We start from the raw sequence: 24820 nt of genomic DNA on the forward strand, positions 1-24820 counted from the left end.
GAAATCTTCTTGCCATGTGTGGTTCCAGAAAGGTGCCTGAAACTGCAGAGCTGCTGGAGTTGTGATGTTGAGACATTACTCAGAAATGCATTCCATTGAGGCACATGAAACAACTGTACTCTCATCTTTGCCTGTTTGTGGCCTTTCATTCCTGACCAGAGAAATGGTTTGACATACGGTGTCCTGATTTCACGTGCTTTCAACATTGGCATTCACAGCCAGCCCCTTCAAAATCCCCAGAAGTTTTCATTGGAAGATGTAACACATGCATGCATAGAGTTGATGTTATCCATAAGAGTGCTTTGCTTGTCAACATCTGGGGTGTTCTTTCACAAAATGAAATGAGCACCCATTGCCTTTTGGGCTGTTACACCATCACCTTTAGAAATCGTGTTGCTCATTCACCTGTAATGTTTGCATCTGCGATTGCTGAAGCACTGAAACCTGGAAGGGTCAGCTGCAGAGGGTGTGCTGGAGACAGTGTCTATGTGATACTGATTGTATGCTTCTCTGTGGTGCTTTCATTCATGGGAAGGTTCTGCAAGAGCTGGAGTCAGCCTTGGGGTGTGGCGAGCAAGTGTGGTATCTGGTGGAGGTGAACATGTCAGTGGCACTGAGTAGGACCGGGCCATTTTGTATGTTCCCAGGGTGATCTTGAGCAGGGTGATCTTGCCTTGTGTTTGCTTGCAACTTGCTGGAAGCTGATGTTTTCCTGGGATGACCTCCCTTTTTGCAGTGGAAGTGAGTGCCGAGGACCTTAAGGAACCTCATGCTGAAGGTGACACGTGGACATCCATGGTCCCTTGCTGAGAGCAGGACGAACACTGCAGTTAGAAGAGGCTGGTCAGAGCCTCATCCTGTCAAGGTCTGTGTGTCTCCAAGGAAGGCTATTTGTGTCAATCCCTGGCCCAGTGTTCCAGGGCCTCCCCAGGTTCTACGTAGAGTTTTGTTTTTGTCTGCCCACTTGGTTTTCGTTCATGTCACTGTTCTGTACCATAGGCCTGGATTTGCAGCAGTCTGGCAGATGGCCTTTGACTCCTGTGTTCCTGAGCATGAGGAGTGGTGGCTCCACCAGGAGCTGCTGTAAACATTTTCCATCAGTCCAGCTTTCTCTGTTTAACACTGAGATTGCAGAGCCAGTGCATAACCTTGCGAGTGCCATTTGTGAATTGGGGAAGAGCCTGGCAATTGTGGGAGAAGGCGAGGCTCTGCAGAGGGTGATGCTCAGAGGTGGGTTTGGAGCTGGATTGTGTCGGTGGGGTGGAACATTGTTCAGGTGTTGTGGCAGTGATTTTGTGAGCAGCACAGAGAAGTGGTGGGCATTCAATTGTGGGGAGGGTGGTACTGAGCAGGAAATGAGCCTTGTGTGTGGGAAGTGGTTGCAACCAGAGTGTGGCATTGGCCAAGAAGTGTGGAGAAGGGAAAGAAGTGCTGTCTGTGTTTATGATGTTGGAAAAGGTTGTGTTTCGATGAAGGGGAATGGGATCCTTTGGTTTTCTTCTCTCCTGCGTGACAGCTTCCTGTTTGATAGCTGTGTCATGGAGCACCTCACACTCTCCCATGACTGAGGAGCTTTTGCTAAGCTCGATGATTTCTGTTCAGTCCAGCTTCCCTAGAAATCACTGAAGACTTTAAATGAGAATTTCCCTTTTAAACCAGTTCTCCATTGTCCTGGTTCCAGTTAGGACAGAGTTAATTTTCCCTCACAGTAGCTGGTAGGGTGCTATGTTTTGGATTAGGATGAGAAGAGCGCTGATAACATGCTGATGTTTTAATTGTTGCAGAGCAGTGTTTACACCAGGCCAAGGACTTTTTGGCTTCTCGCTCTGTCCTGCCAGCGAGCAGGCTGGGGGTGCAGCAGGAGCTGGGAGGGGACAGACCCAGGACAGCTGACCCAAACTGGCCAAAGGGGTATTCCATACCATCTGACGTCATGCTAAACAATATATAGGGGTGGCTGGCCGGGGTGGGGGGTCGGCTGCTCGGGGATAGGCTGGGCATCGGTCAGCGGGTGGTGAGCAATTGCATTGTGCATCACTTGTTTTCTTACACATTATTATTATTAATACCATTATCATTATCACTATTATTATTATTATTGTTATTATTATATTCCTGTCTTAATAAACTGTCTTTATCTCAACTCACCGGCTTCACTTTCCCGTTTCTCTCCCCCATCCCAGAGAGGGAGGGGGGAGGGTGAGCGAACGGCTGTGTGGTGTTTAGCTGCCAGCCGGGTTAAACCACAACATCCATGCATGAATCTATTCATTTTTCTGAGCAAGCAACCACTGATGCTGCCCGTAAGTTGTTCATATGCAAAAAAAAAAAAAATGTTTGAGAGACAGATGTATGTATTTTTTTCTGTTAAAAAAAATGAGTGAAAGACTCACATGAGCTATATGGAGGTCTTGGAGCCTGTTTGAAGTGGGCATCCAGGTCGTCTGGTGTGCGGTGGCTCATCAGAGAAATTCCTGGGGAGACATGGTCCTCATGAGTGCTAAGGGAAGCTGTACAGAGCAGAATGGAAGGCGGCAAGGAAGAGAAAGAAGAGGTTTTGCCTCAGAGCATGTCTGAGCTAGCTTGGAAGAGAGGTGCAGGCATTTGGAAAGCATTTTGATAAAGGAGGAAAAAAATGAAGAGGAGGTAGAAGAAAAGGAAAAGTAAAGAGAAGAGGAGGAGAAGCAGATGTATAGAAGGAGTGAAGGAAAGGAAGGAAGCATGAAGAAACTGTAGGATGAATGAAATAAGTAAGAGAAAAGGAAATAAGGAACTGAAAGAATGAAAGAAGGAACTGGAAGAGAGGTAGAGAACAAATGAAGAAATAATCTGAGAGAAAGAAAGAGAGAAGAAAGAAGTCGAGAAGAATGCAGGCAAGCAAGAAGCAAGCAAGACAGAGAGTGGAAGAGAAACAAAGGAGGGAAGAGCCAGGGAAGGAAGGAAAGGAAGCAAGAAAGAAATGAAAGGAAGGAAATTTAGGAAAATACGGAAAGGAAGGAAGCAAAGAAGCAAAGCCGGATAGAGGAAAGAAATGAAAGTTGGATGCTAGTGAAAGAAGGAAAGAAGACGTTCACAAGAAATTAGGGAAGCAAGAAAGCAACCAAGACAGACAATGGAGAAGAAGCAAAGTAGGAGGAAGACAGGAAAAACAAGCAAGTGAGGAAGAGGAGCGTCCGTCGGCGTGGTGCGTGCAGGGCTGGGAGCCGGTCGGTGTGCGGGGAGCGTCGTGTGGAGCGCAGCGCTGCGGGGCTGTTGCCCCCTCGTTAGCGCTGCTGTCTCGGCCTGTGCTGGGCTCGGTGGCGGCGCCGTCGGCGTGGTGTGTCCCGCGAGTGCCGGGGGCGTCCCGCGAGTGCCGGGGGCGTCCCGCGAGGCGGGGGCGGCGTCGCTGCCGTGCTGGCGGCGGCGGGCGCGAGTGAGGCGGCGGAGCACACGGTGTCGCTGCAGGCTCAGGAACGGCGCGGGAGCGGCGGGAGGGCGGCTCCGCCCCGGGGCGGCGGGAAGGGCGGCTGTGCGCGCGGGGGGAGCGGCGCGGGGCGGGCAGGAGAGCGGCGGCGGCGGCGGCGGGAGCCGTGCGGGGCGCGGGCGGCGGCGGCGGCCATGGCGGTGTGCGTGCGGGCCGTGGTGCGGGTGCTGGTGCTGCAGGCGGCCTGGGCGCTGGGCGGCGGGCAGGTGCGCTACTCGGTGCCGGAGGAAGCCAAGGGCGGCACGGTGGTGGGTCGGCTGGCGCAGGACCTGGGCCTGGAGGCGGGCGAGGCGGAGGCGCGGCGGCTGCGGCTGGTGGCGCAGGGCCGGCGGGCGAGCGTGGAGGTGAGCGGGGCGAGCGGGGCGCTGGTGGTGAGCTCGCGGCTGGACCGGGAGGAGCTGTGCGGGAAGAGCGCGCCCTGCGCCCTGCGCCTGGAGGTGCTGCTGGAGCGGCCGCTGCGCGTCTTCCACGTGGAGGTGGAGGTCACCGACATCAACGACAATGCCCCGCTCTTCCCCGCCGCTCTGGTAAACCTCAGTTTATCGGAAAACTCGCCTCCGGGTTCCCGTTTCCCGCTGGAGGGCGCGTCGGATGCGGATATCGGAGCCAACGCGCAGCTCTCCTATACCCTCAGCCCCAGCGAGCACTTCGCTCTGGACGTGAAATCTTCAGATGAAAATATGAAGTCGCTGTTCCTGGTGCTGACGAAAGGTCTGGACCGCGAGTCTCTGGCCGAGCACCGTCTGTTGCTGACGGCGAGAGACGGGGGCAGGCCGTCGCTGACGGGCACGGTGGAGCTGGTGGTGTCGGTGCTGGATGCGAACGACAACGCGCCCCAGTTCAACCAGTCGGTGTATAAAGTGCGGCTGCCGGAGAACGCGGCCGAGGGGACTCTCGTGGCGCACGTGGGTGCCACAGACCCGGACGAGGGAATTAATCACGAATTTTCCTTCAGCATCGTCAGTTCAGTTCCTGCTGCCAAGAGAGATGTCTTCAGCATTGATCCGCAGACAGGGGAGATCCTTCTGCGGGGCCCCCTGGACTTTGAAGAAGTGCGCTTATACGAGTTACAAATCGCGGCGAGAGACAAGGGCGTTCCGCCTTTATCAGGGCACTGCAGCGTGATGCTGGAGGTGTTGGACGTGAACGACAACGCGCCCGAGGTGTGGGTGACGTCGCTGTCGGTGCCGGTGGCCGAGGACGCGTCGGTGGGGACGGTGGTGGCGCTGCTGAGCGTGTCGGACCGGGACTCGGGGGCGAACGGGCGGGTGCGGTGCGCGGTGTGGCCGCCGTCGCCGTTCGGGCTGGTGGCGACGTTCGCGGGCTCGTACTCGCTGGTGCTGCGGGAGGCGCTGGACCGGGAGCGGGTGTCGGAGTACGAGGTGGAGGTGCGGGCGGAGGACGGCGGGGCGCCGCCGCTGCGCGCCAGCCGCGGGCTGCGGGTGCCGGTGTCGGACGTGAACGACAACGCGCCGGCGTTCGCGCAGGCCGTGTACACGGTGCTGGCGCGGGAGAACAACGCGGCGGGCGCGGAGCTGGCGCGGCTGTGGGCGCGGGATCCGGACGAGGCGGGCAACGGGCGCGTGAGCTACTCGGTGGCGGAGGGCGGCGCGGGCGCGGGGTCGGGGTCGGGGTCGGGGCCGGGGTGGCGTCCGGCGTCGAGCTACGTGTCGGTGGACGCGGAGAGCGGGCGGCTGTGGGCGCTGCAGCCCCTGGACTACGAGGAGCTGCAGGTGCTGCAGTTCGAGGTGCGGGCGGTGGACGCGGGCGAGCCGCCGCTGTGCGGCAACGCCACGGTGCAGCTCTTCGTGGTGGACGAGAACGACAACGCGCCGGCGCTGCTCCCGCCTGCCGGCGGCGGGCCGGGGCCCTGGGCTGCGGGCGAGGCGTCGTCGGCGTCGTCGTCGGCGGGGTCGCTGTGGGCGTGGGCGGCGTGGGGGGCGCCGGCGGGGCAGGTGGTGGCGAAGATCCGCGCGGTGGACGCGGACTCGGGCTACAACGCGTGGCTGCGCTACGAGCTGTGGGAGCCGCGGGGCAAGGGCCCGTTCCGCGTGGGGCTGTACAGCGGCGAGGTGAGCACGGCGCGGGCGCTGGAGGAGGCGGACGGCCCGCGGCAGAGGCTGCTGATCGTGGTGCGGGACCACGGGGAGCCGTCGCGCTCGGCCACGGCCACGCTGAGCGTGTCGCTGGTGGAGGGCGCCGAGGCGGCGCTGGCGGCGGCGGGGGCGGTGTCGGCGGGGGCGGGGCTGCGGCCGGCGGCGGGCGCGGAGGGCGGCGCGGCGGCGGCGGCGGCGGCGTCGGCGACGAACGTGTGGCTGGTGGTGGCCATCTGCGCGGTGTCGAGCCTGTTCCTGCTGGCGGTGGTGCTGTACGGGGCGTCGCGCTGGGCGCCGCGGGCGGCCGTGCTGGCGGGGCCCGGGCCGGCGACGCTGGTGTGCGCCAGCGAGGTGGGCAGCTGGTCGTACTCGCAGCGCCAGAGCCGGAGCCTGTGCGTGGCGGACGGCGCGGGCAAGAGCGACCTGATGGTTTTCAGCCCCAACTGCCCGCCGCCGCCCGGCCCCGCGCCGAAGGAGCCGCCGCAGGAGCCGCCCGCTCTCCTGGACACGGTCAGTGCCACTCGCCCTCCTCTTGCCCTTTAATCTTTCTCCCTTTTCCTTGCCCTCATCTTTTCCTTCTTCATTGCCCGTGTCCTCGCTCTTTAATCTTGCCCTCTTCCTCTCCCTTACCTTCTAGGTCCCCGTTTCCGTCCTCCCCCCGACCTCCCCACCCCACCCCCGCTTCCTCCTGCCCCCTCGAAGCGGGTTTGGCAGCTGGGCGCAGCTCCCGGGCCCGTGGCCGCTCGGTGTTCGTCAGGTGCTCAAGCTGCATGTGGCCTGGGTCTGTGCCCCAGCGCGAGTCCTGCCAAGGGCTGCTGTACTCGGATCCCCCCTCCTGCTGCCGGGACAGGGCCCTTCCTCTGGTGTAGCTAGAGTACCTGAAGACTTGCCGATGAATGTTTTCTTCATGCTTTTGGTCAAGATGTGGTGGTGGAGGGGTTAGCTGTGAAATCTTCTCTGCATGCATGATGCTGGAAAGTAGATCTATCTGATGCTGATGACACAGTGATATTGGTGTCTTGCTCCTTCTCACCCATGGTTTGAAATGGGATGTGTGGCAGCTGAGCACCATTGGTGCCTGTTCGACTTCTAGTTGCGGCCACGTATGCCTTGTCCTATTCTGGCTATTGTCTTTAATCAGCTGATGGTGTTAGTTTACCATTTGCATCTCTGTGTTTGCGTCTCCAAGCTCTCCTCAGCTCCTGGTTTGGAACATCTTACTTATGCTAACTGTTAAGTATCTGAGCTTTTTCTCAAAGAGAATACAATTAATGCGGATGTTTATTGGAGCTATCATGACATGGGTTCCATAAATGCTGTTGTTTACTGGTGTGTAGCATTTCTGCACAAGATTGCTGAAGGACTGCAGGCCATGAGGAGTCAGTCTGGTGGTGAAATCCCACCAGACAGTATTCACTGCCTTTTAAGACTCTGAATGCAGAGTGTGCTGTTGTTGTTCTGCAGTTTGCTGTTGTTTTTTTTGAGACCTCTGTCTTCCTGTGTTTTAATTGTTCACTCAAGAATAGATGCTGAAGGTGACACTTGGGCCTTTGGGCTTTTCTGACTGTGGAGTGGTGTTACTGGTCAGGGAAGTGGCATGTCACACACTGTTCTGTTTTCTTTCAAAGAATCTGCCAGACCCCATGTGTAGGAATCCATTGGCATGGTTTTGCAGGTTTTGGAGCTGTTATTGATGGGAAGGGTCTGTGAATGGTGGAGTGAGCCTTTGGGGTGAGAGGAGAAGGTGTGTAATCAGGTGGAGGTGAATGTGGCAATGGCACTAAATGGGACTTGGCCATTTCCTGATGTGATCCATAACCTTGCCATTTTCAGATCTCTGCTGTTTGCAAGCCATACCAGTGTGGACTTTTTTTTTCTATGCCCCTTGATGTCTGTGCCCCAGAGAGGGGCTTTGAAAGGACTGGAGTGCGCAGAGCATTGCTCCTGCTGCTGGGAGAAGATGAGATGAGATGAGATGGCTGAAGGAGCTCAAGACATGAAGAGTTGTCTGCCTGTGAGAGTTCAGCAGGCACTACTCACTTCCTTTGGGGCTACGGAGGTCAGAGTGTGCTGATATCAGATGTGGTTTCATGCCCCAAAGTCTTTCGTCCTGTTGCCTGATTCTCCTGTGAAGGCGACATGATGCAAGGTGACAACTGGGACTTGAGGGTTTTCTCTGTCCGTTGTGTAAGCAGCTCCACTTTGGTTCTCACAGTGAAGTTACCATGAAAGGAGAAAAGGCAGTTCAGGCTTTCCCTGTTGCCTCTAATCCTATTCAGTAAAGCTAGAAATTCCAGAAATTCAGCTGTGAGCTCTTTCTGAGGATGAGAGGCAGCGTACTATTCATGCTGCCCAATGTCTGCCTTGCTTTGTGTATTTGGAGGCTTTACCTCTTGTTTTCCCTGTGTATCCCCATCCTGCATATAGAGGAAGCTTGAGTAAGCTGAGAGCACGGCAGCATGATTTATGTAGGATGGCACCTGGGGAGGCATCCAAACAAGTGACTGGAGAAATCAAGGGCACGTGTGGAGAAGGGTGAGCTTCCTGAGGGCCCTGTGTAGTCGAGTTCTGCATGTCCTCCCTCCCTGTTGTTGTGATGTTCCTGCTTGTGAAGACATCTGCCATAGGTGCCTTTAATCATGTCTGCCTGAACATTGAGCTTTTCCAACTAATGATGTTTCTGCTTGAGTTGTCTCAGAACATCCCGAGATCTTTCCTCTGCTCGTATTCTTGGGAGGGACAGGAAGAAGTGCTGTCTGTATTCTCAGTGTTATCCAGACCTTGTGGTCCAATGAAGTGGAATGAGATCCTTTGGTTTTCTTCTGTCCTGTAATGAAAACATCCCACTCTGTTGTTTTACTTCTTTCACATTGCAAATATGCTGGTTAAGGTGGATGGCATATAGTCTGCTGAGCTGTGGCTGCTGCCAGAGAGCAGACACTTGAGCAGTTGGCTGTGAGTGTGGGTGCTGGTTGAGAGTGGATGTTGTCCTTGAGAGAATGTCATTGGCTTTCAGGTGTCCCTCTCACTTCCCGTGTGATAGCTGTGTGGCGGGGAGCACCACACACTCTTCCATGATTGGGGAGCTTTTGCAAAGCTTGATGATTTCTGTTCTGTCCAGTTTCCCTAGACATCTCTGATAACTTTGAATGAGAATGTCCCTTTTAAACCAATTCTGCATCCATGAATCTATTTTTTATTCTTGACAGACAACCACTGGACAACTGGGAAGTCATTCATATGCACTTGTGTTGTTTTTGAATTGCTAAGAAATGTGTTCCACGGAGACACATGAAACAATTGTACTTCCCTCTTTGCCTGGCTGTGACCTTATTTTTCCCCCTAGAGGAATGCTTTGACATGCGGTGTCCAACTTGCTGTGATCCATTGGCATTCACAGCCACCCCCTTCAGAAGCCCCAGAATGCTTCATTGCAAGAAGAAGTAACACATACATGCATAAAGTTGACATCATCCGTAAGAGTACTTGTGTCATCAACATCTGGGGTGTTCGTTAACAAATTGAAATCAGCACCCATTGCCTTTTGGGCTATCACACCATCACCTTTAGAAATTGTGTTCCTAATCCACCTGTAATGTTTGCATCTGAGATTGCTGAAGCACTGAAAACTGGAAGGGTCAGCTGCAGAGGGTGTGCTGGAGACAGTGTCTATGTGATTCTGTTTGTATTTTTCTTTGTGATGCTTTCATTGATGAGAAGGTTCTGCAAAAGCTGGAGTCAGCCTTGGGCTGTGGTGAGCAAGTATGGTATCTGGTGGAGGTGAACATGTCAGTGGCACTGAGTAGGATTGTGCCATTATGGATGTTCCCAGGATGATCTTGAGCAGGGCGATTTTGCCTTGTGTTTGCTTGCAACTTGCTGGAAGCTGATGTTTTCCTGGGATGACCTCCCTTTTTGCAGTGGAAGTGAGTGCCGAGGACCTTAAGGAACCTCATGCTGAAGGTGACACGTGGACATCCATGGTTCCCTTGCTGAGAGCAGGACGAACACTGCATTTAGATGAGGCTGGTCAGGGCCTCATCCTGTCAAGGTCTGTCTGTCTCCAAGGAAGGCTATTTGTGTCAATCCCTGGCCCAGTGTTCCAGGGCCTCCCCAGGTTCTGTGTAGAGTTTTGTTTTTGTCTGCCCACTTGGTTTTCGTTCATCTCACTGTTCTGTACCATAGGCCTGGATTTGCAGCAGTCTGGCAGATGGCCTTTGACTCCTGTGTTCCTGAGCATGAGGAGTGGTGGCTCCACCAGGAACTGCTGTAAACATTTTCCATCAGTCCAGCTTTCTCTGTTTAACACTGAGATTGCAGAGCCAGTGCAAAACCTTGCGAGTGCCGTTTGTGCAGGGGGAAGAGCCTGGCAGTGGTGGGAGCAGGCGAGGCTCTGCAGAGGGTGATGCTCAGAGGTGGGTTTGGAGTTGGATTGTGTCGGTGGGGTTGAGCAACGTTCGGGTGTTGTGGTAGTGATTTTTTGAGCGGCACAGAGAATGGGTGGGCATTTGGCAATGGGCAGGATGATACTGAGTAGGAGATGAGCCTTGTGTGTGGGAAAAGGTGATGCTGGGTGGAATCCAGAGTGTGGCATTGACCAAAAAGTGGGGAGGAGAGGAAGAAGTGCTCTCCGTGTTCATGATGTTGGCAAAGCTCGTGTTTTGCTGAAGTGGGAATGGGATCCTTTGGTTTTCTTCTCTCCTGCACGATGGCTTCCTGTGTGATAGCTGTGTGTCATGGAGCACCTCACACTCTCCCATGACTGAGGAGCTTTTGCTGAGCTTGATGTCTTCTGTACAGTCCAGCTTCCCTAGAAATCACTGAAGACTTTAAATGAGACTTTCCCTTTTAAACCAGTTCTCCATCCATGAATCTATTCCTTTTTCTGAGCAAGAAACCACTGATGCTGCTGGTAAGCTGTTCCTATGCAAAAACTATGTGTTTCAGAGACAGATGTGTTTAGTTGTGTTTCCTTTATGTTGGATGGACTCAACATTGCCTGGGGAATGCCTGTAGGTTTGGAGCCTTCCGGTGAATATGTGGACATCAACAGAACAGTTTCTCTCAGTGGCAACAGTTCCTTCCCCTGGTGTCTGCCTGGAGTAATGAATAGAGGAAATTTCTAAGGAGGCATGATGTGGTGGGTGTAATCTTTGTGCACTTGACTTCCCCCAGTGTGGGGAGGTGTTGCATAGTTGGTGTTGGTGGAGATGGTGGGTTTCTTCTAGCAGGGCTCATTCCAAAAGTGAACGAGTGTATGGGAGCAGTGTGTGGTGTCCAGTGATTTCAGAGGTGTCCCACATCTGAAGGAAATTTTTCCATCCAGCTTCCCCAGAAATCTCTGATAACTTTCATTAAAGTTGTTCTTTATAAGCAATTCTCCTGTCATGGAAATGCTTCTTTTTCTAAACAAGCAAGCACTGATCCTACAGGTAAGTGGCTCCTGCCCAAATAAGATGTGTTCAAGAGAGCAATGCACAATTTTTGCTAATAACTGTAATATGTTCTTGTTGGGTGGAGGGAACATATCCTGTGTAATGGCTGTAGATTTGGAGCAGCAGAGCCCTGCTGCCTGATCTTGTTCCTTTCCTGCTGCTTCCCACCTCAGTGTGAGCAGGCAGCAGGACAGTCATGAAAGGTTGCAGTTTGTGAAAGTGAGTGACTCACCTGAGCTGTATGGAGGTCTTGGAGACTGTTTGTAGTGGGCATCCACGTCTTGTGGTGTGCAGTGGCTCATCAGAGAAGTTCCTGGGGGGACATGGTCCTCATGAGTGCTGTGCGATGCTGTACAGAGCAGAATGGAAGGCGGTGATGAAGAGGAAGAAGAGGTCTTGCCTCAGAGCATATCTGAGCTTGATTGGAAGAGTGGTGCAGGCATTTGGAAAGCATTTTGATAAAGGAGGAGAAAATGAATAGGAGGAAGAAGATAAGGAATAGTAAAGAGGAGAGGAGGAGAAGCAGATGGATAGAAGGAGTGAATGAAAGAAAGGAAAGAAAGAAAAAGAAAAAGAAAGAAGGAAGGAAGGAAGACATCGAGAAGAATGCAAGCAAGCAAGAAGTAAGGAAGAAGCAAGCAAGAACCAAGCAAGAAAGAGAATGGAAGAGAAACAAAGGAGAAAAGTGCCAGGGAAGGAAGGAAAGGAGAGAATGAAAGAAGTGAAAAGGAAATTTAGGAAAAGGAAATTTAGGAGAATTAGGAATATTTAGGAAATATAGGAAATTTAGGAAAAGAGGGAAATTTAGGAAATGGAAGGGCAGGAAGCAAAGAAGCAAAGATGGAAGGAGGAAAGAAGTGAAAGAAGAGAAAGAATGAAAGTAGACGTCCAGAAGAATGTAGGCAAGTAAGAAAGCAAGCTGGAAAGCAAGCAAGGCAGAGAATGGAGGAGAAGGAAAGGAGGAGAGAGACGAGAAAGAAAGGAAGGAAGCAAGCAAGCAAGGAGGAGCGTCCGTCGGCGTGGTGCGTGCAGGGCTGGGAGCCGGTCGGTGTGCGGGGAGCGTCGTCTGGAGCGCAGCGCTGCGGGGCTGTTGCCCCCTCGTTAGCGCTGCTGTCTCGGCCTGTGCTGGGCTCGGTGGCGGCGCCGTCGGCGTGGTGTGTCCCGCGAGTGCCGGGGGCGTCCCGCGAGTGCCGGGGGCGTCCCGCGAGTGCCGGGGGCGTCCCGCGAGGCGGGGGCGGCGTCGCTGCCGTGCTGGCGGCGGCGGGCGCGAGTGAGGCGGCGGAGCACACGGTGTCGCTGCAGGCTCAGGAACGGCGCGGGAGCGGCGGGAGGGCGGCTCCGCCCCGGGGCGGCGGGAAGGGCGGCTGTGCGCGCGGGGGGAGCGGCGCGGGGCGGGCAGGAGAGCGGCGGCGGCGGCGGCGGGAGCCGTGCGGGGCGCGGGCGGCGGCGGCGGCCATGGCGGTGTGCGTGCGGGCCGTGGTGCGGGTGCTGGTGCTGCAGGCGGCCTGGGCGCTGGGCGGCGGGCAGGTGCGCTACTCGGTGCCGGAGGAAGCCAAGGGCGGCACGGTGGTGGGTCGGCTGGCGCAGGACCTGGGCCTGGAGGCGGGCGAGGCGGAGGCGCGGCGGCTGCGGCTGGTGGCGCAGGGCCGGCGGGCGAGCGTGGAGGTGAGCGGGGCGAGCGGGGCGCTGGTGGTGAGCTCGCGGCTGGACCGGGAGGAGCTGTGCGGGAAGAGCGCGCCCTGCGCCCTGCGCCTGGAGGTGCTGCTGGAGCGGCCGCTGCGCGTCTTCCACGTGGAGGTGGAGGTCACCGACATCAACGACAATGCCCCGCTCTTCCCCGCCGCCACCAAAAACCTCAGCATCGCGGAATTAACGACGTTGCCGGGGTCCCGCTTTCCTCTGGAGGGCGCGTCGGATGCGGATATCGGAGCCAACGCGCAGCTCTCCTATACCCTCAGCCCCAGCGAGCACTTCGCTCTGGAATTACAAAAAGAGAATGAACGGAATATCATTCCTTATCTTGTATTAAAGAAATCTCTGGACCGCGAGTCGTTGGCCGAGCACCGTCTGTTGCTGACGGCGAGAGACGGGGGCAGGCCGTCGCTGACGGGCACGGTGGAGCTGGTGGTGTCGGTGCTGGATGCGAACGACAACGCGCCCCAGTTCAACCAGTCGGTGTATAAAGTGCAGGTGCTGGAGAACGCAGAGGAGGGGACACTGTTGGCGCGCGTGTGTGCCACGGACCCGGACGAGGGAAGTAACAGTGAAGTGACTTACAGCGCGAGCAACTTTATTCCCCTGAGTGGAAGAGATCTCATTTCCGTTAATGCGCACACCGGCGAGATCCGACTCGTCGGTCCCCTGGACTTCGAAGAAGTCAGTGTGTTTGACTTTCGCATTGAGGCGAGAGACAAGGGGACGCCCCCGTTGTCAGGACACTGCAGCGTGGAGCTGGAGGTGTTGGACGTGAACGACAACGCGCCCGAGGTGTGGGTGACGTCGCTGTCGGTGCCGGTGGCCGAGGACGCGTCGTTGGGGACGGTGGTGGCGCTGCTGAGCGTGTCGGACCGGGACTCGGGGGCGAACGGGCGGGTGCGGTGCGCGGTGTGGCCGCCGTCGCCGTTCGGGCTGGTGGCGACGTTCGCGGGCTCGTACTCGCTGGTGCTGCGGGAGGCGCTGGACCGGGAGCGGGTGTCGGAGTACGAGGTGGAGGTGCGGGCGGAGGACGGCGGGGCGCCGCCGCTGCGCGCCAGCCGCGGGCTGCGGGTGCCGGTGTCGGACGTGAACGACAACGCGCCGGCGTTCGCGCAGGCCGTGTACACGGTGCTGGCGCGGGAGAACAACGCGGCGGGCGCGGAGCTGGCGCGGCTGTGGGCGCGGGACCCGGACGAGGCGGGCAACGGGCGCGTGAGCTACTCGGTGGCGGAGGGCGGCGCGGGCGCGGGCGCGGGGTCGGGGTCGGGGCCGGGGTGGCGTCCGGCGTCGAGCTACGTGTCGGTGGACGCGGAGAGCGGGCGGCTGTGGGCGCTGCAGCCCCTGGACTACGAGGAGCTGCAGGTGCTGCAGTTCGAGGTGCGGGCGGTGGACGCGGGCGAGCCGCCGCTGTGCGGCAACGCCACGGTGCAGCTCTTCGTGGTGGACGAGAACGACAACGCGCCGGCGCTGCTCCCGCCTGCCGGCGGCGGGCCGGGGCCCTGGGCTGCGGGCGAGGCGTCGTCGTCGTCGTCGGCGGCGGGGTCGCTGTGGGCGTGGGCGGCGTGGGGGGCGCCGGCGGGGCAGGTGGTGGCGAAGATCCGCGCGGTGGACGCGGACTCGGGCTACAACGCGTGGCTGCGCTACGAGCTGTGGGAGCCGCGGGGCAAGGGCCCGTTCCGCGTGGGGCTGTACAGCGGCGAGGTGAGCACGGCGCGGGCGCTGGAGGAGGCGGACGGCCCGCGGCAGAGGCTGCTGATCGTGGTGCGGGACCACGGGGAGCCGTCGCGCTCGGCCACGGCCACGCTGAGCGTGTCGCTGGTGGAGGGCGCCGAGGCGGCGCTGGCGGCGGCGGGGGCGGTGTCGGCGGGGGCGGGGCTGCGGCCGGCGGCGGGCGCGGAGGGCGGCGCGGCGGCGGCGGCGGCGGCGTCGGCGACGAACGTGTGGCTGGTGGTGGCCATCTGCGCGGTGTCGAGCCTGTTCCTGCTGGCGGTGGTGCTGTACGGGGCGTCGCGCTGGGCGCCGCGGGCGGCCGTGCTGGCGGGGCCCGGGCCGGCGACGCTGGTGTGCGCCAGCGAGGTGGGCAGCTGGTCGTACTCGCAGCGCCAGAGCCGGAGCCTGTGCGTGGCGGACGGCGCGGGCAAGAGCGACCTGATGGTTTTCAGCCCCAACTGCCCGCCGCCGCCCGGCCCCGCGCCGAAGGAGCCGCCGCAGGAGCCGCCCGCTCTCCTGGACACGGTCAGTGCCACTCGCCCTCCTCTTGCCCTTTAATCTTTCTCCCTTTTCCTTGCCCTTTAAAATCTTTTCCTCGCTCTCTTCTGCTCCTTCCTCGTTCCTGCTCCCGCCTGCCCCCTCGAGGGGGTTGTGGCAGCCGGGCGCAACCCCCGGCCCGCGGCCGCTCGGTGCTCGTCAGGTGCTCGAGCTGCGAGTTCCGACAGCGCTGTGGCCTGTGTCTGTGCCCCAGCGCGGGTCCTGCCAAGGGCTGTTGTGCTCGGAGCCCCGCTCCTGCTGCCAGGACAGGGCCCTTCTAGAAACCACTTGTGCTGTACAGGGTCAGCTGTGAAGTCATCTCTTCATGCGTTATGTCTGATACCTATGGTACCTGAATATTGATGTCTTATTTCTTCTCACACACTGTTACAAAGGGACATGGTGCAGGTGAGCACCGTTGGTGTCTGTTCAACTTGTTCTAGTTGTGGCCATGTATGCCTGGTCCTATTATTGTGCTACTGTCTGTAATCAGCTGATGATGGCATTGGCATCTCTGTATTTGTGTCTCCAAGATCTCCTCATCTCCTGCTTTCGAACATCTTATTGAGGCTAGCTGTTCAGTATCTGAGTTTTTCTCATAGAGAATGAAGTCAGTGCCTATTTTCATTAGATCTGTCACAACATGGTCTCTGCAAGTCCTGTTGGTTACTGGTTTGAAGCATTTCTGCTTGAGACTGTTGAAGGACTGCAGGCCAGGAAGAGTCGATGTGGTGGTGACTGTGCAGCAGGCACTATTGAAAGCCATTTAAGTAGCTGAATGCCGAGCCTGCTGGTGTCGATTTTTTGTGTATTGTTTTTGTTCTTGTTGAGAACTTTATCTTTGTGTGTTTTTACTGTCCTGTCAAGAAGCAATGACGAAGGTGACACTTGGGTCTTTGGGCTTTTCTGACTGTGGACTTGTATTCCTTGTTAGGGAAGTGGCATGTAACACACAGCCCTGCTTAGAAGTTATTACAAAGAGCCTGCGAGACATTGTGCATTTGGTATCATTGGAATATTTTGCATTTTTGTAGCTGTGATTGATGGGAAGGGTCTGTGAAATCTGATGTGATCCATGGGGTGGGAAGGGAAAACATGTAATCAGGTGGAGGTGAATGCGGCCATGGCAGTGAATGGGACCTGGTAATTTCCTGATGTGAACCATGAACTTGAAAAGGAAATCAAGTCTGCATTGCATGTCATAACACAGGATGGAGAGATGCATACTTGTGTTAAGAACACACGTCCCAGAATTGCAGATCATGGGTTCCTAAAGCAAATCCTGAGGCAGAATGTTGCCGGAGTGTTGCCGGGCAAGACCCTTTCGTAGACTCCAAGAGACACGATTTGAAGGTCTTCCTTAACTTGAGACAGTATGTTTTGTTGAAATGGTCTGCATGTCATTTGAGGTATACGCCTAGTGTGTATATTGCCTTTCATTAGTTGTGAATTTCTCTTTCTCCTCTGGGACATGTTGGATGAGAAGGAAAAGCTTCAGGCATCGCAGAGAAGTGGACCAGGAAGTGGAGTGGGTGATTTCCCTTGAGGCAGGGATGTGTTGTCCTCGTGTGGAGGGCTGGAGTTGCATTAGATGAGGTTGCAGAGGGCCTTGTCTTGTGCGGGTCAGAATATGTCAGGGGAAGGTATTTTGACTCCCTCCCTATCCTGCTGTTGCATGGCTTCCGTGTAGAGTTGCAGTTGCTTGTGATCACCATGTCTCCGCTCTGTGCAAGCCATGCTTGTGTCCCCCATCTCTTTTTATGCTCTTTGAAAATATACCAACTTTTTCACTCTCTTTACCACCAGAAAGTAGTTTGTAAAGGGGAAGATGCATCTGAAACCATGTTATACTTTTTCCCTTTATGAGTATGCCACTAGTGTGCTTTGCAATACAGAGGTAGAAGAGCACAGCCAGAGGTCAGGGCAAGAAAGAAACTGGTTTTGTATATCAGTCAGGGTGTTCTGTTTGTGGATGACTTCAGAGGATCTGACTGTGCCAGTTGTATGCATTCTGCGGTGACCGGCCTCGCTTGTGTCCTTGGAGTGCTGGTAAATGTGGTGTGATTGTTTCCTTGTGCCCAGCTCATGTTCATTACAGCTGGGTGCAGTTGGTGGGTTGTCTGATGCTCATGATACAGCAATGTTGGAGTCTTGCTCCTTCACACACAGAGCTGGTAATGGAACATGAGATAGGGGAGTACCTTTGGTGTCTGTTCTACTCGTTCTTCTTGTATTCCATTGCTGTTGGTTTTATGGACTTACATTCCACTTATATGTGATCCCCGTATTATTATTTTTTTTTTCTTTTTTAATTTTCACATCTCTGTTGGTGTGCATCCAAGAGGTCCTCAGCTCCTGGTTTGGAACATCTTACTGAGGCTAGTTGTTCAGTATCTGAGGTTTTCTCTGACAGAATAAAACCAATACCGATTTTGCTTCGAGCTGTCATGACATGAGCTCCACAAATGCTGTTTCTTTTTGTTGTGCAGCATTTACACCTGAGATTGCTGAAGGAGTTCAAGACATGAAGGGTGGTGATGGTGGTCCTGCAGGCAGTATTCTTTGTCATTCAGTGTGCCCTTGAAACCTTTCTAAGGAAAATGTCTTTGGTTGGTTGGTTGTTGTTTTTTTTGGTTGGGGACCTTGTGAAATCTTCTTGCCATGTGTGGTTCCAGAAAGGTGCCTGAAACTGCAGAGCTGCTGGAGTTGTGATGTTGAGACATTACTCAGAAATGCATTCCATTGAGGCACATGAAACAACTGTACTCTCATCTTTGCCTATTTGTGGCCTTTCATTCCTGACCAGAGAGATGGTTTGACATACGGTGTCCTGATTTCACGTGCTTTCAACATTGGCATTCACAGCCAGCCCCTTCAAAATCCCCAGAATGTTTCATTGGAAAATGTAACACATACATGCATAGAGTTGATGTTATCCATAAGAGTGCTTTGCTTGTCAACATCTGGGGTGTTCTTTCACAAAATGAAATGAGCACCCATTGCCTTTTGGGCTGTTACACCATCACCTTTAGAAATTGTGTCCCTCATTCACCTGTAATGTTTGCATCTGAGATTGCTGAAGCACTGAAAACTGGAAGGGTCAGCTGCAAAGGGTGTGCTGGAGACAGTGTCTATGTGATACTGTTTGTATGCTTCTCTGTGGTGCTTTCATTCATGGGAAGGTTCTGCAAAAGCTGGAGTCAGCCTTGGGGTGTGGCGAACAAGTGTGGTATCTGGTGGAGGTGAACATGTCAGTGGCACTGAGTAGGACCGGGCCATTTTGTATGTTCCCAGGGTGATCTTGAGCAGGGTGATCTTGCCTTGTGTTTGCTTGCAACTTGCTGGAAGCTGATGTTTTCCTGGGATGACCTCCCTTTTTGCAGTGGAAGTGAATGCCGAGGACCTTAAGGAACCTCATGCTGAAGGTGACACGTGGACATCCATGGTTCCCTTGCTGAGAGCAGGACGAACATTGCAGTTAGAAGAGGCTGGTCAGAGCCTCATCCTGTCAAGGTCTGTCTGTCTCCAAGGAAGGCTATTAGTGTCAATCCCTGGCCCAGTGTTCCAGGGCCTCCCCAGGTTCTGTGTAGAGTTTTTTTTTGTCTGCCCACTTGGTTTTCGTTCATCTGACTCTTCTGTACCATGGGCCTGGCTTTGCAGCAGTCTGGCAGATGGCCTTTGACTCCTGTGTTCCTGAGCATGAGGAGTGGTGGCTCCACCAGGAGCTGCTGTAAACATTTTCCATCGGTCCAGCTTTCTCTGTTTAACACTGAGATTGCAGAGCCAGTGCATAACCTTGCGAGTGCCGTTTGTGAATTGGGGAAGAGCCTGGCAATTGTGGGAGAAGGCGAGGCTCTGCAGAGGGTGATGCTCAGAGGTGGGTTTGGAGCTGGATTGTGTCGGTGGGGTGGAACATTGTTCAGGTGTTGTGGCAGTGATTTTGTGAGCAGCACAGAGAAGTGGTGGGCATTCGATTGTGGGGAGGGTGGTACTGAGCAGGAAATGAGCCTTGTGTGTGGGAAGTGGTTGCAACCAGAGTGTGGCATTGGCCAAGAAGTGTGGAGAAGGGAAAGAAGTGCTGTCTGTGTTTATGATGTTGGAAAAGGTTGTGTTTCGATGAAGGGGAATGGGATCCTTTGGTTTTCTTCTCTCCTGCGTGACAGCTTCCTGTTTGATAGCTGTGTCATGGAGCACCTCACACTCTCCCACGTCTGAGGAGCTTTTGCTAAGCTCGATGATTTCTGTTCAGTCCAGCTTCCCTAGAAATCACTGAAGACTTTAAATGAGAATTTCCCTTTTAAACCAGTTCTCCATTGTCCTGGTTCCAGTTAGGACAGAGTTAATTTTCCCTCATAGTAGCTGGTAGGGTGCTATGTTTTGGATTAGGATGAGAAGAGCGCTGATAACATGCTGATGTTTTAATTGTTGCAGAGCAGCGTTTACACCAGGCCAAGGACTTTTTGGCTTCTCGCTCTGTCCTGCCAGCGAGCAGGCTGGGGGTGCAGCAGGAGCTGGGAGGGGACAGACCCAGGACAGCTGACCCAAACTGGCCAAAGGGGTATTCCATACCATCTGACGTCATGCTAAACAATATATAGGGGTGGCTGGCCGGGGTGGGGGGCCGGCTGCTCGGGGATAGGCTGGGCATCGGTCAGCGGGTGGTGAGCAATTGCATTGTGCATCACTTGTTTTCTTACACATTATTATTATTAATACCATTATCATTATCACTATTATTATTATTATTGTTATTATTATATTCCTGTCTTAATAAACTGTCTTTATCTCAACTCACCGGCTTCACTTTCCCGTTTCTCTCCCCCATCCCAGAGAGGGAGGGGGGAGGGTGAGCGAACAGCTGTGTGGTGTTTAGCTGCCAGCCGGGTTAAACCACAACATCCATGCATGAATCTATTCATTTTTCTGAGCAAGCAACCACTGATGCTGCCCGTAAGTTGTTCATATGCAAAAAAAAAAAAATGTTTGAGAGACAGATGTATGTATTTTTTTCTGTTAAAAAAAATGAGTGAAAGACTCACCTGAGCTATATGGAGGTCTTGGAGCCTGTTTGAAGTGGGCATCCAGGTCGTCTGGTGTGCGGTGGCTCATCAGAGAAATTCCTGGGGAGACATGGTCCTCATGAGTGCTAAGGGAAGCTGTACAGAGCAGAATGGAAGGCGGCAAGGAAGAGGAAGAAGAGGTTTTGCCTCAGAGCATGTCTGAGCTAGCTTGGAAGAGAGGTGCAGGCATTTGGAAAGCATTTTGATAAAGGAGGAAAAAAATGAAGAGGAGGTAGAAGAAAAGGAAAAGTAAAGAGAAGAGGAAGAGAAGCAGATGTATAGAAGGAGTGAAGGAAAGGAAGGAAGCATGAAGAAACTGTAGGATGAATGAAATAAGTAAGAGAAAAGGAAATAAGGAACTGAAAGAATGAAGGAACTGGAAGAGAGGTAGAGAACAAATGAAGAAATAATCTGAGAAAGAAAGAGAGAAGAAAGAAGTCGAGAAGAATGCAGGCAAGCAAGAAGCAAGCAAGACAGAGAGTGGAAGAGAAACAAAGAAGGAAAGAGCCAGGGAAGGAAGGAAAGGAAGCAAGAAAGAAATGAAAGGAAGGAAATTTAGGAAAATACGGAAAGGAAGGAAGCAAAGAAGCAAAGACAGAAGGAGGAAAGAAACAAAAGTTGGTTAGTAGTGAAGGAAGGCAAGAAGACGTTCAGAAGAAACTAGGGAAGCAAGAAAGCAAGCAAGACAGAGAACGGAGTAGAAGCAAAGTAGGAGGAAGATTGGAAAAACAAGCAAGTGAGGAAGAGGAGCGTCCGTCGGCGTGGTGCGCGCAGGGCTGGGAGCCGGTCGGTGTGCGGGGAGCGTCGTCTGGAGCGCAGCGCTGCGGGGCTGTTGCCCCCTCGTTAGCGCTGCTGTCTCGGCCTGTGCTGGGCTCGGTGGCGGCGCCGTCGGCGTGGTGTGTCCCGCGAGTGCCGGGGGCGTCCCGCGAGTGCCGGGGGCGTCCCGCGAGGCGGGGGCGGCGTCGCTGCCGTGCTGGCGGCGGCGGGCGCGAGTGAGGCGGCGGAGCACACGGTGTCGCTGCAGGCTCAGGAACGGCGCGGGAGCGGCGGGAGGGCGGCTCCGCCCCGGGGCGGCGGGAAGGGCGGCTGTGCGCGCGGGGGGAGCGGCGCGGGGCGGGCAGGAGAGCGGCGGCGGCGGCGGCGGGAGCCGTGCGGGGCGCGGGCGGCGGCGGCGGCCATGGCGGTGTGCGTGCGGGCCGTGGTGCGGGTGCTGGTGCTGCAGGCGGCCTGGGCGCTGGGCGGCGGGCAGGTGCGCTACTCGGTGCCGGAGGAAGCCAAGGGCGGCACGGTGGTGGGTCGGCTGGCGCAGGACCTGGGCCTGGAGGCGGGCGAGGCGGAGGCGCGGCGGCTGCGGCTGGTGGCGCAGGGCCGGCGGGCGAGCGTGGAGGTGAGCGGGGCGAGCGGGGCGCTGGTGGTGAGCTCGCGGCTGGACCGGGAGGAGCTGTGCGGGAAGAGCGCGCCCTGCGCCCTGCGCCTGGAGGTGCTGCTGGAGCGGCCGCTGCGCGTCTTCCACGTGGAGGTGGAGGTCACCGACATCAACGACAATGCCCCGCTCTTCCCCGCCGCCACCAAAAACCTCAGCATAGCGGAACTGTCGCTGCCGGGTTCCCATTTCCCGCTGGAGGGCGCGTCGGATGCGGATATCGGAGCCAACGCGCAGCTCTCCTATACCCTCAGCCGCAGCGAGCACTTCGCCCTGGATTTGCAGCGGAGTGAAGAACATCTTGAATCGCTGTTCCTGGTGCTGACGAAAGGTCTGGACCGCGAGTCTCTGGCCGAGCACCGTCTGTTGCTGACGGCAAGTGACGGGGGCAGGCCGTCGCTGACGGGCACGGTGGAGCTGGTGGTGTCGGTGCTGGATGCGAACGACAACGCGCCCCAGTTCAACCAGTCGGTGTATAAAGTGCGGCTGGCAGAAAACTCGGCGGAGGGGACTCTCGTGGCGCACGTGGGTGCCACAGACCCGGACGAGGGAATTAATCAGGAATTTTCCTTCAGCATCGTCAGTTCAGTTCCTGCTGCCAAGAGAGATGTCTTCAGCATTGAACCGCAGACAGGGGAAATCCGTCTGCGGGGCCACCTGGACTTTGAAGAAGTGCGCTTATACGAGTTACAAATCGCGGCGAGAGACAAGGGCGTTCCGCCTTTATCAGGGCACTGCAAGGTGGTGGTGGAGGTGTTGGACGTGAACGACAACGCGCCCGAGGTGTGGGTGACGTCGCTGTCGGTGCCGGTGGCCGAGGACGCGTCGGTGGGGACGGTGGTGGCGCTGCTGAGCGTGTCGGACCGGGACTCGGGGGCGAACGGGCGGGTGCGGTGCGCGGTGTGGCCGCCGTCGCCGTTCGGGCTGGTGGCGACGTTCGCGGGCTCGTACTCGCTGGTGCTGCGGGAGGCGCTGGACCGGGAGCGGGTGTCGGAGTACGAGGTGGAGGTGCGGGCGGAGGACGGCGGGGCGCCGCCGCTGCGCGCCAGCCGCGGGCTGCGGGTGCCGGTGTCGGACGTGAACGACAACGCGCCGGCGTTCGCGCAGGCCGTGTACACGGTGCTGGCGCGGGAGAACAACGCGGCGGGCGCGGAGCTGGCGCGGCTGTGGGCGCGGGACCCGGACGAGGCGGGCAACGGGCGCGTGAGCTACTCGGTGGCGGAGGGCGGCGCGGGCGCGGGCGCGGGGTCGGGGTCGGGGTCGGGGTGGCGTCCGGCGTCGAGCTACGTGTCGGTGGACGCGGAGAGCGGGCGGCTGTGGGCGCTGCAGCCCCTGGACTACGAGGAGCTGCAGGTGCTGCAGTTCGAGGTGCGGGCGGTGGACGCGGGCGAGCCGCCGCTGTGCGGCAACGCCACGGTGCAGCTCTTCGTGGTGGACGAGAACGACAACGCGCCGGCGCTGCTCCCGCCTGCCGGCGGCGGGCCGGGGCCCTGGGCTGCGGGCGAGGCGTCGTCGTCGTCGTCGGCGGGGTCGCTGTGGGCGTGGGCGGCGTGGGGGGCGCCGGCGGGGCAGGTGGTGGCGAAGATCCGCGCGGTGGACGCGGACTCGGGCTACAACGCGTGGCTGCGCTACGAGCTGTGGGAGCCGCGGGGCAAGGGCCCGTTCCGCGTGGGGCTGTACAGCGGCGAGGTGAGCACGGCGCGGGCGCTGGAGGAGGCGGACGGCCCGCGGCAGAGGCTGCTGATCGTGGTGCGGGACCACGGGGAGCCGTCGCGCTCGGCCACGGCCACGCTGAGCGTGTCGCTGGTGGAGGGCGCCGAGGCGGCGCTGGCGGCGGCGGGGGCGGTGTCGGCGGGGGCGGGGCTGCGGCCGGCGGCGGGCGCGGAGGGCGGCGCGGCGGCGGCGGCGGCGGCGTCGGCGACGAACGTGTGGCTGGTGGTGGCCATCTGCGCGGTGTCGAGCCTGTTCCTGCTGGCGGTGGTGCTGTACGGGGCGTCGCGCTGGGCGCCGCGGGCGGCCGTGCTGGCGGGGCCCGGGCCGGCGACGCTGGTGTGCGCCAGCGAGGTGGGCAGCTGGTCGTACTCGCAGCGCCAGAGCCGGAGCCTGTGCGTGGCGGACGGCGCGGGCAAGAGCGACCTGATGGTTTTCAGCCCCAACTGCCCGCCGCCGCCCGGCCCCGCGCCGAAGGAGCCGCCGCAGGAGCCGCCCGCTCTCCTGGACACGGTCAGTGCCACTCGCCCTCCTCTCGCCCCTTAATCTTTTCCTCGCCCTCTTCCTCTCCCTTGACTTCCCTGTCCCATCTGCCGTCCCCGCTCCCGGCCACCCCCTCGGAAGCGGTTGTGGCAGCCGGGCGCAGCCCTCGGGCCCGCGGCCGCTTGGTTCTCGTCAGGTGCTTGAGCTGCGAGTGTGAACAGCGCTGTGGCCTGAGTCTGTGCCCCAGCGCGAGTCCTGCCAAAGGCTGGTGTACTCGGAGCCCCACTCCTGGTGTTGGGACAGGGCTTTTCTGGAAGCTGTGGTGTAGTTGGAGCACCTGAACACTAGCTGATAAATGTTTTCCTCGTGGTTTTGGTCAAGATATCGTCGAGGGGTCAGTTGTGAGATCTTCACTCCATGCAGAATGCTGGAAAGTCATTGTACTGTCAGATGCTGATGATACTATGATATTCGTGCCTTGCACCTTCACACACACTTTTAGAAATGGGATGTGGGGCAGGTGAGCACTGTTGGTGTCTGTTCAACTTATTCTTTTTGTGGCCATGTATGTCTGGTGCTATTTTTGGGGTATTGTCTGTAATCAGTTGATGGAGTTAATTTTCGTCTAGTGTAACTTTAGCAGCTGGACACTTTTCTCCTGGTGTTCTTGTTAAAGATGCTGTCTGTGTCAGGGTTCAGCTCTGAAGTCTTCTCTCCATTTGTGATGTTGCTTAGTTGTAGTGGCTGACGCTATTGACACCATGCTGTTGGTGTCTTGCTATTTCTCACACAGGGTTAATGGAACAAGTGTAAATGATCAAGTGTATTCTATGTCCCTTGAAAATATACAATGTTTTTTCACCAGTAGATTGTTTTGGAAGGCCATGATGCAGTATGAAACATGTTATACTTTCCCTTTTATGAGTATGCCTTTAGGGTGCTTTGGAATACAGAGGTAGAAGAGCACACCGGGAGACTGGGACAAAAAACAGAGAACTGTTTTTCTGCATCAATCAAGGCATTTTGTTCAAGGACAGTTTCAGAAGATCTGACTGTGCCAGTTCTATGCATTCTGCGGTGACCAGCCTCTCTTGCGTCCTGGGAGTGCTGGTGAATGTGGTGTGACTGATTCCTTGTGCCCAGCTCACGCTCATTAGAGCTGGGTGCAGTTGACAGAGTGTTTGATGCTCATGATACAGCGATGTTGG

At 56.6% G+C, this 24820-nt stretch overlaps 3 protein-coding genes across 3 annotated transcripts; all 3 read left to right on the top strand.

The window, feature by feature from the left end:
* Positions 1–866: 866 nt before the first annotated feature.
* On the top strand, positions 867–11860 carry LOC308177996 (protocadherin alpha-3-like). The gene has a single exon (XM_080555957.1). It carries the CDS (start codon positions 3598–3600, stop codon positions 6100–6102), a length of 2505 nt encoding a protein of 834 aa, XP_080412083.1. The 5' UTR covers positions 867–3597; the 3' UTR covers positions 6103–11860.
* A 68-nt stretch (positions 11861–11928) lies between these two features.
* On the top strand, positions 11929–15085 carry LOC308177983 (protocadherin alpha-2-like). The gene has a single exon (XM_080555940.1). It carries the CDS (start codon positions 11937–11939, stop codon positions 14955–14957), a length of 3021 nt encoding a protein of 1006 aa, XP_080412066.1. The 5' UTR covers positions 11929–11936; the 3' UTR covers positions 14958–15085.
* Positions 15086–15382: 297 nt separating this feature from the next.
* On the top strand, positions 15383–23812 carry LOC308177997 (protocadherin alpha-2-like). Its single transcript, XM_080555958.1, has one exon. It carries the CDS (start codon positions 21174–21176, stop codon positions 23673–23675), a length of 2502 nt encoding a protein of 833 aa, XP_080412084.1. The 5' UTR covers positions 15383–21173; the 3' UTR covers positions 23676–23812.
* Positions 23813–24820: the final 1008 nt, after the last annotated feature.

Source organism: Anser brachyrhynchus (genome assembly GCF_964034855.1).
Source record: "Anser brachyrhynchus genome assembly, chromosome: 14".
NCBI lineage: Eukaryota > Metazoa > Chordata > Aves > Anseriformes > Anatidae > Anser > Anser brachyrhynchus.

Coding starts and splice junctions, on each gene's coding strand:
- LOC308177996 (XM_080555957.1), top strand. CDS start 3,598: ATGGCGGTGTGCGTGCGGGCCGTGGTGCGGGTGCTGGTGCTGCAGGCG.
- LOC308177997 (XM_080555958.1), top strand. CDS start 21,174: ATGGCGGTGTGCGTGCGGGCCGTGGTGCGGGTGCTGGTGCTGCAGGCG.
- LOC308177983 (XM_080555940.1), top strand. CDS start 11,937: ATGGAGGAGAAGGAAAGGAGGAGAGAGACGAGAAAGAAAGGAAGGAAG.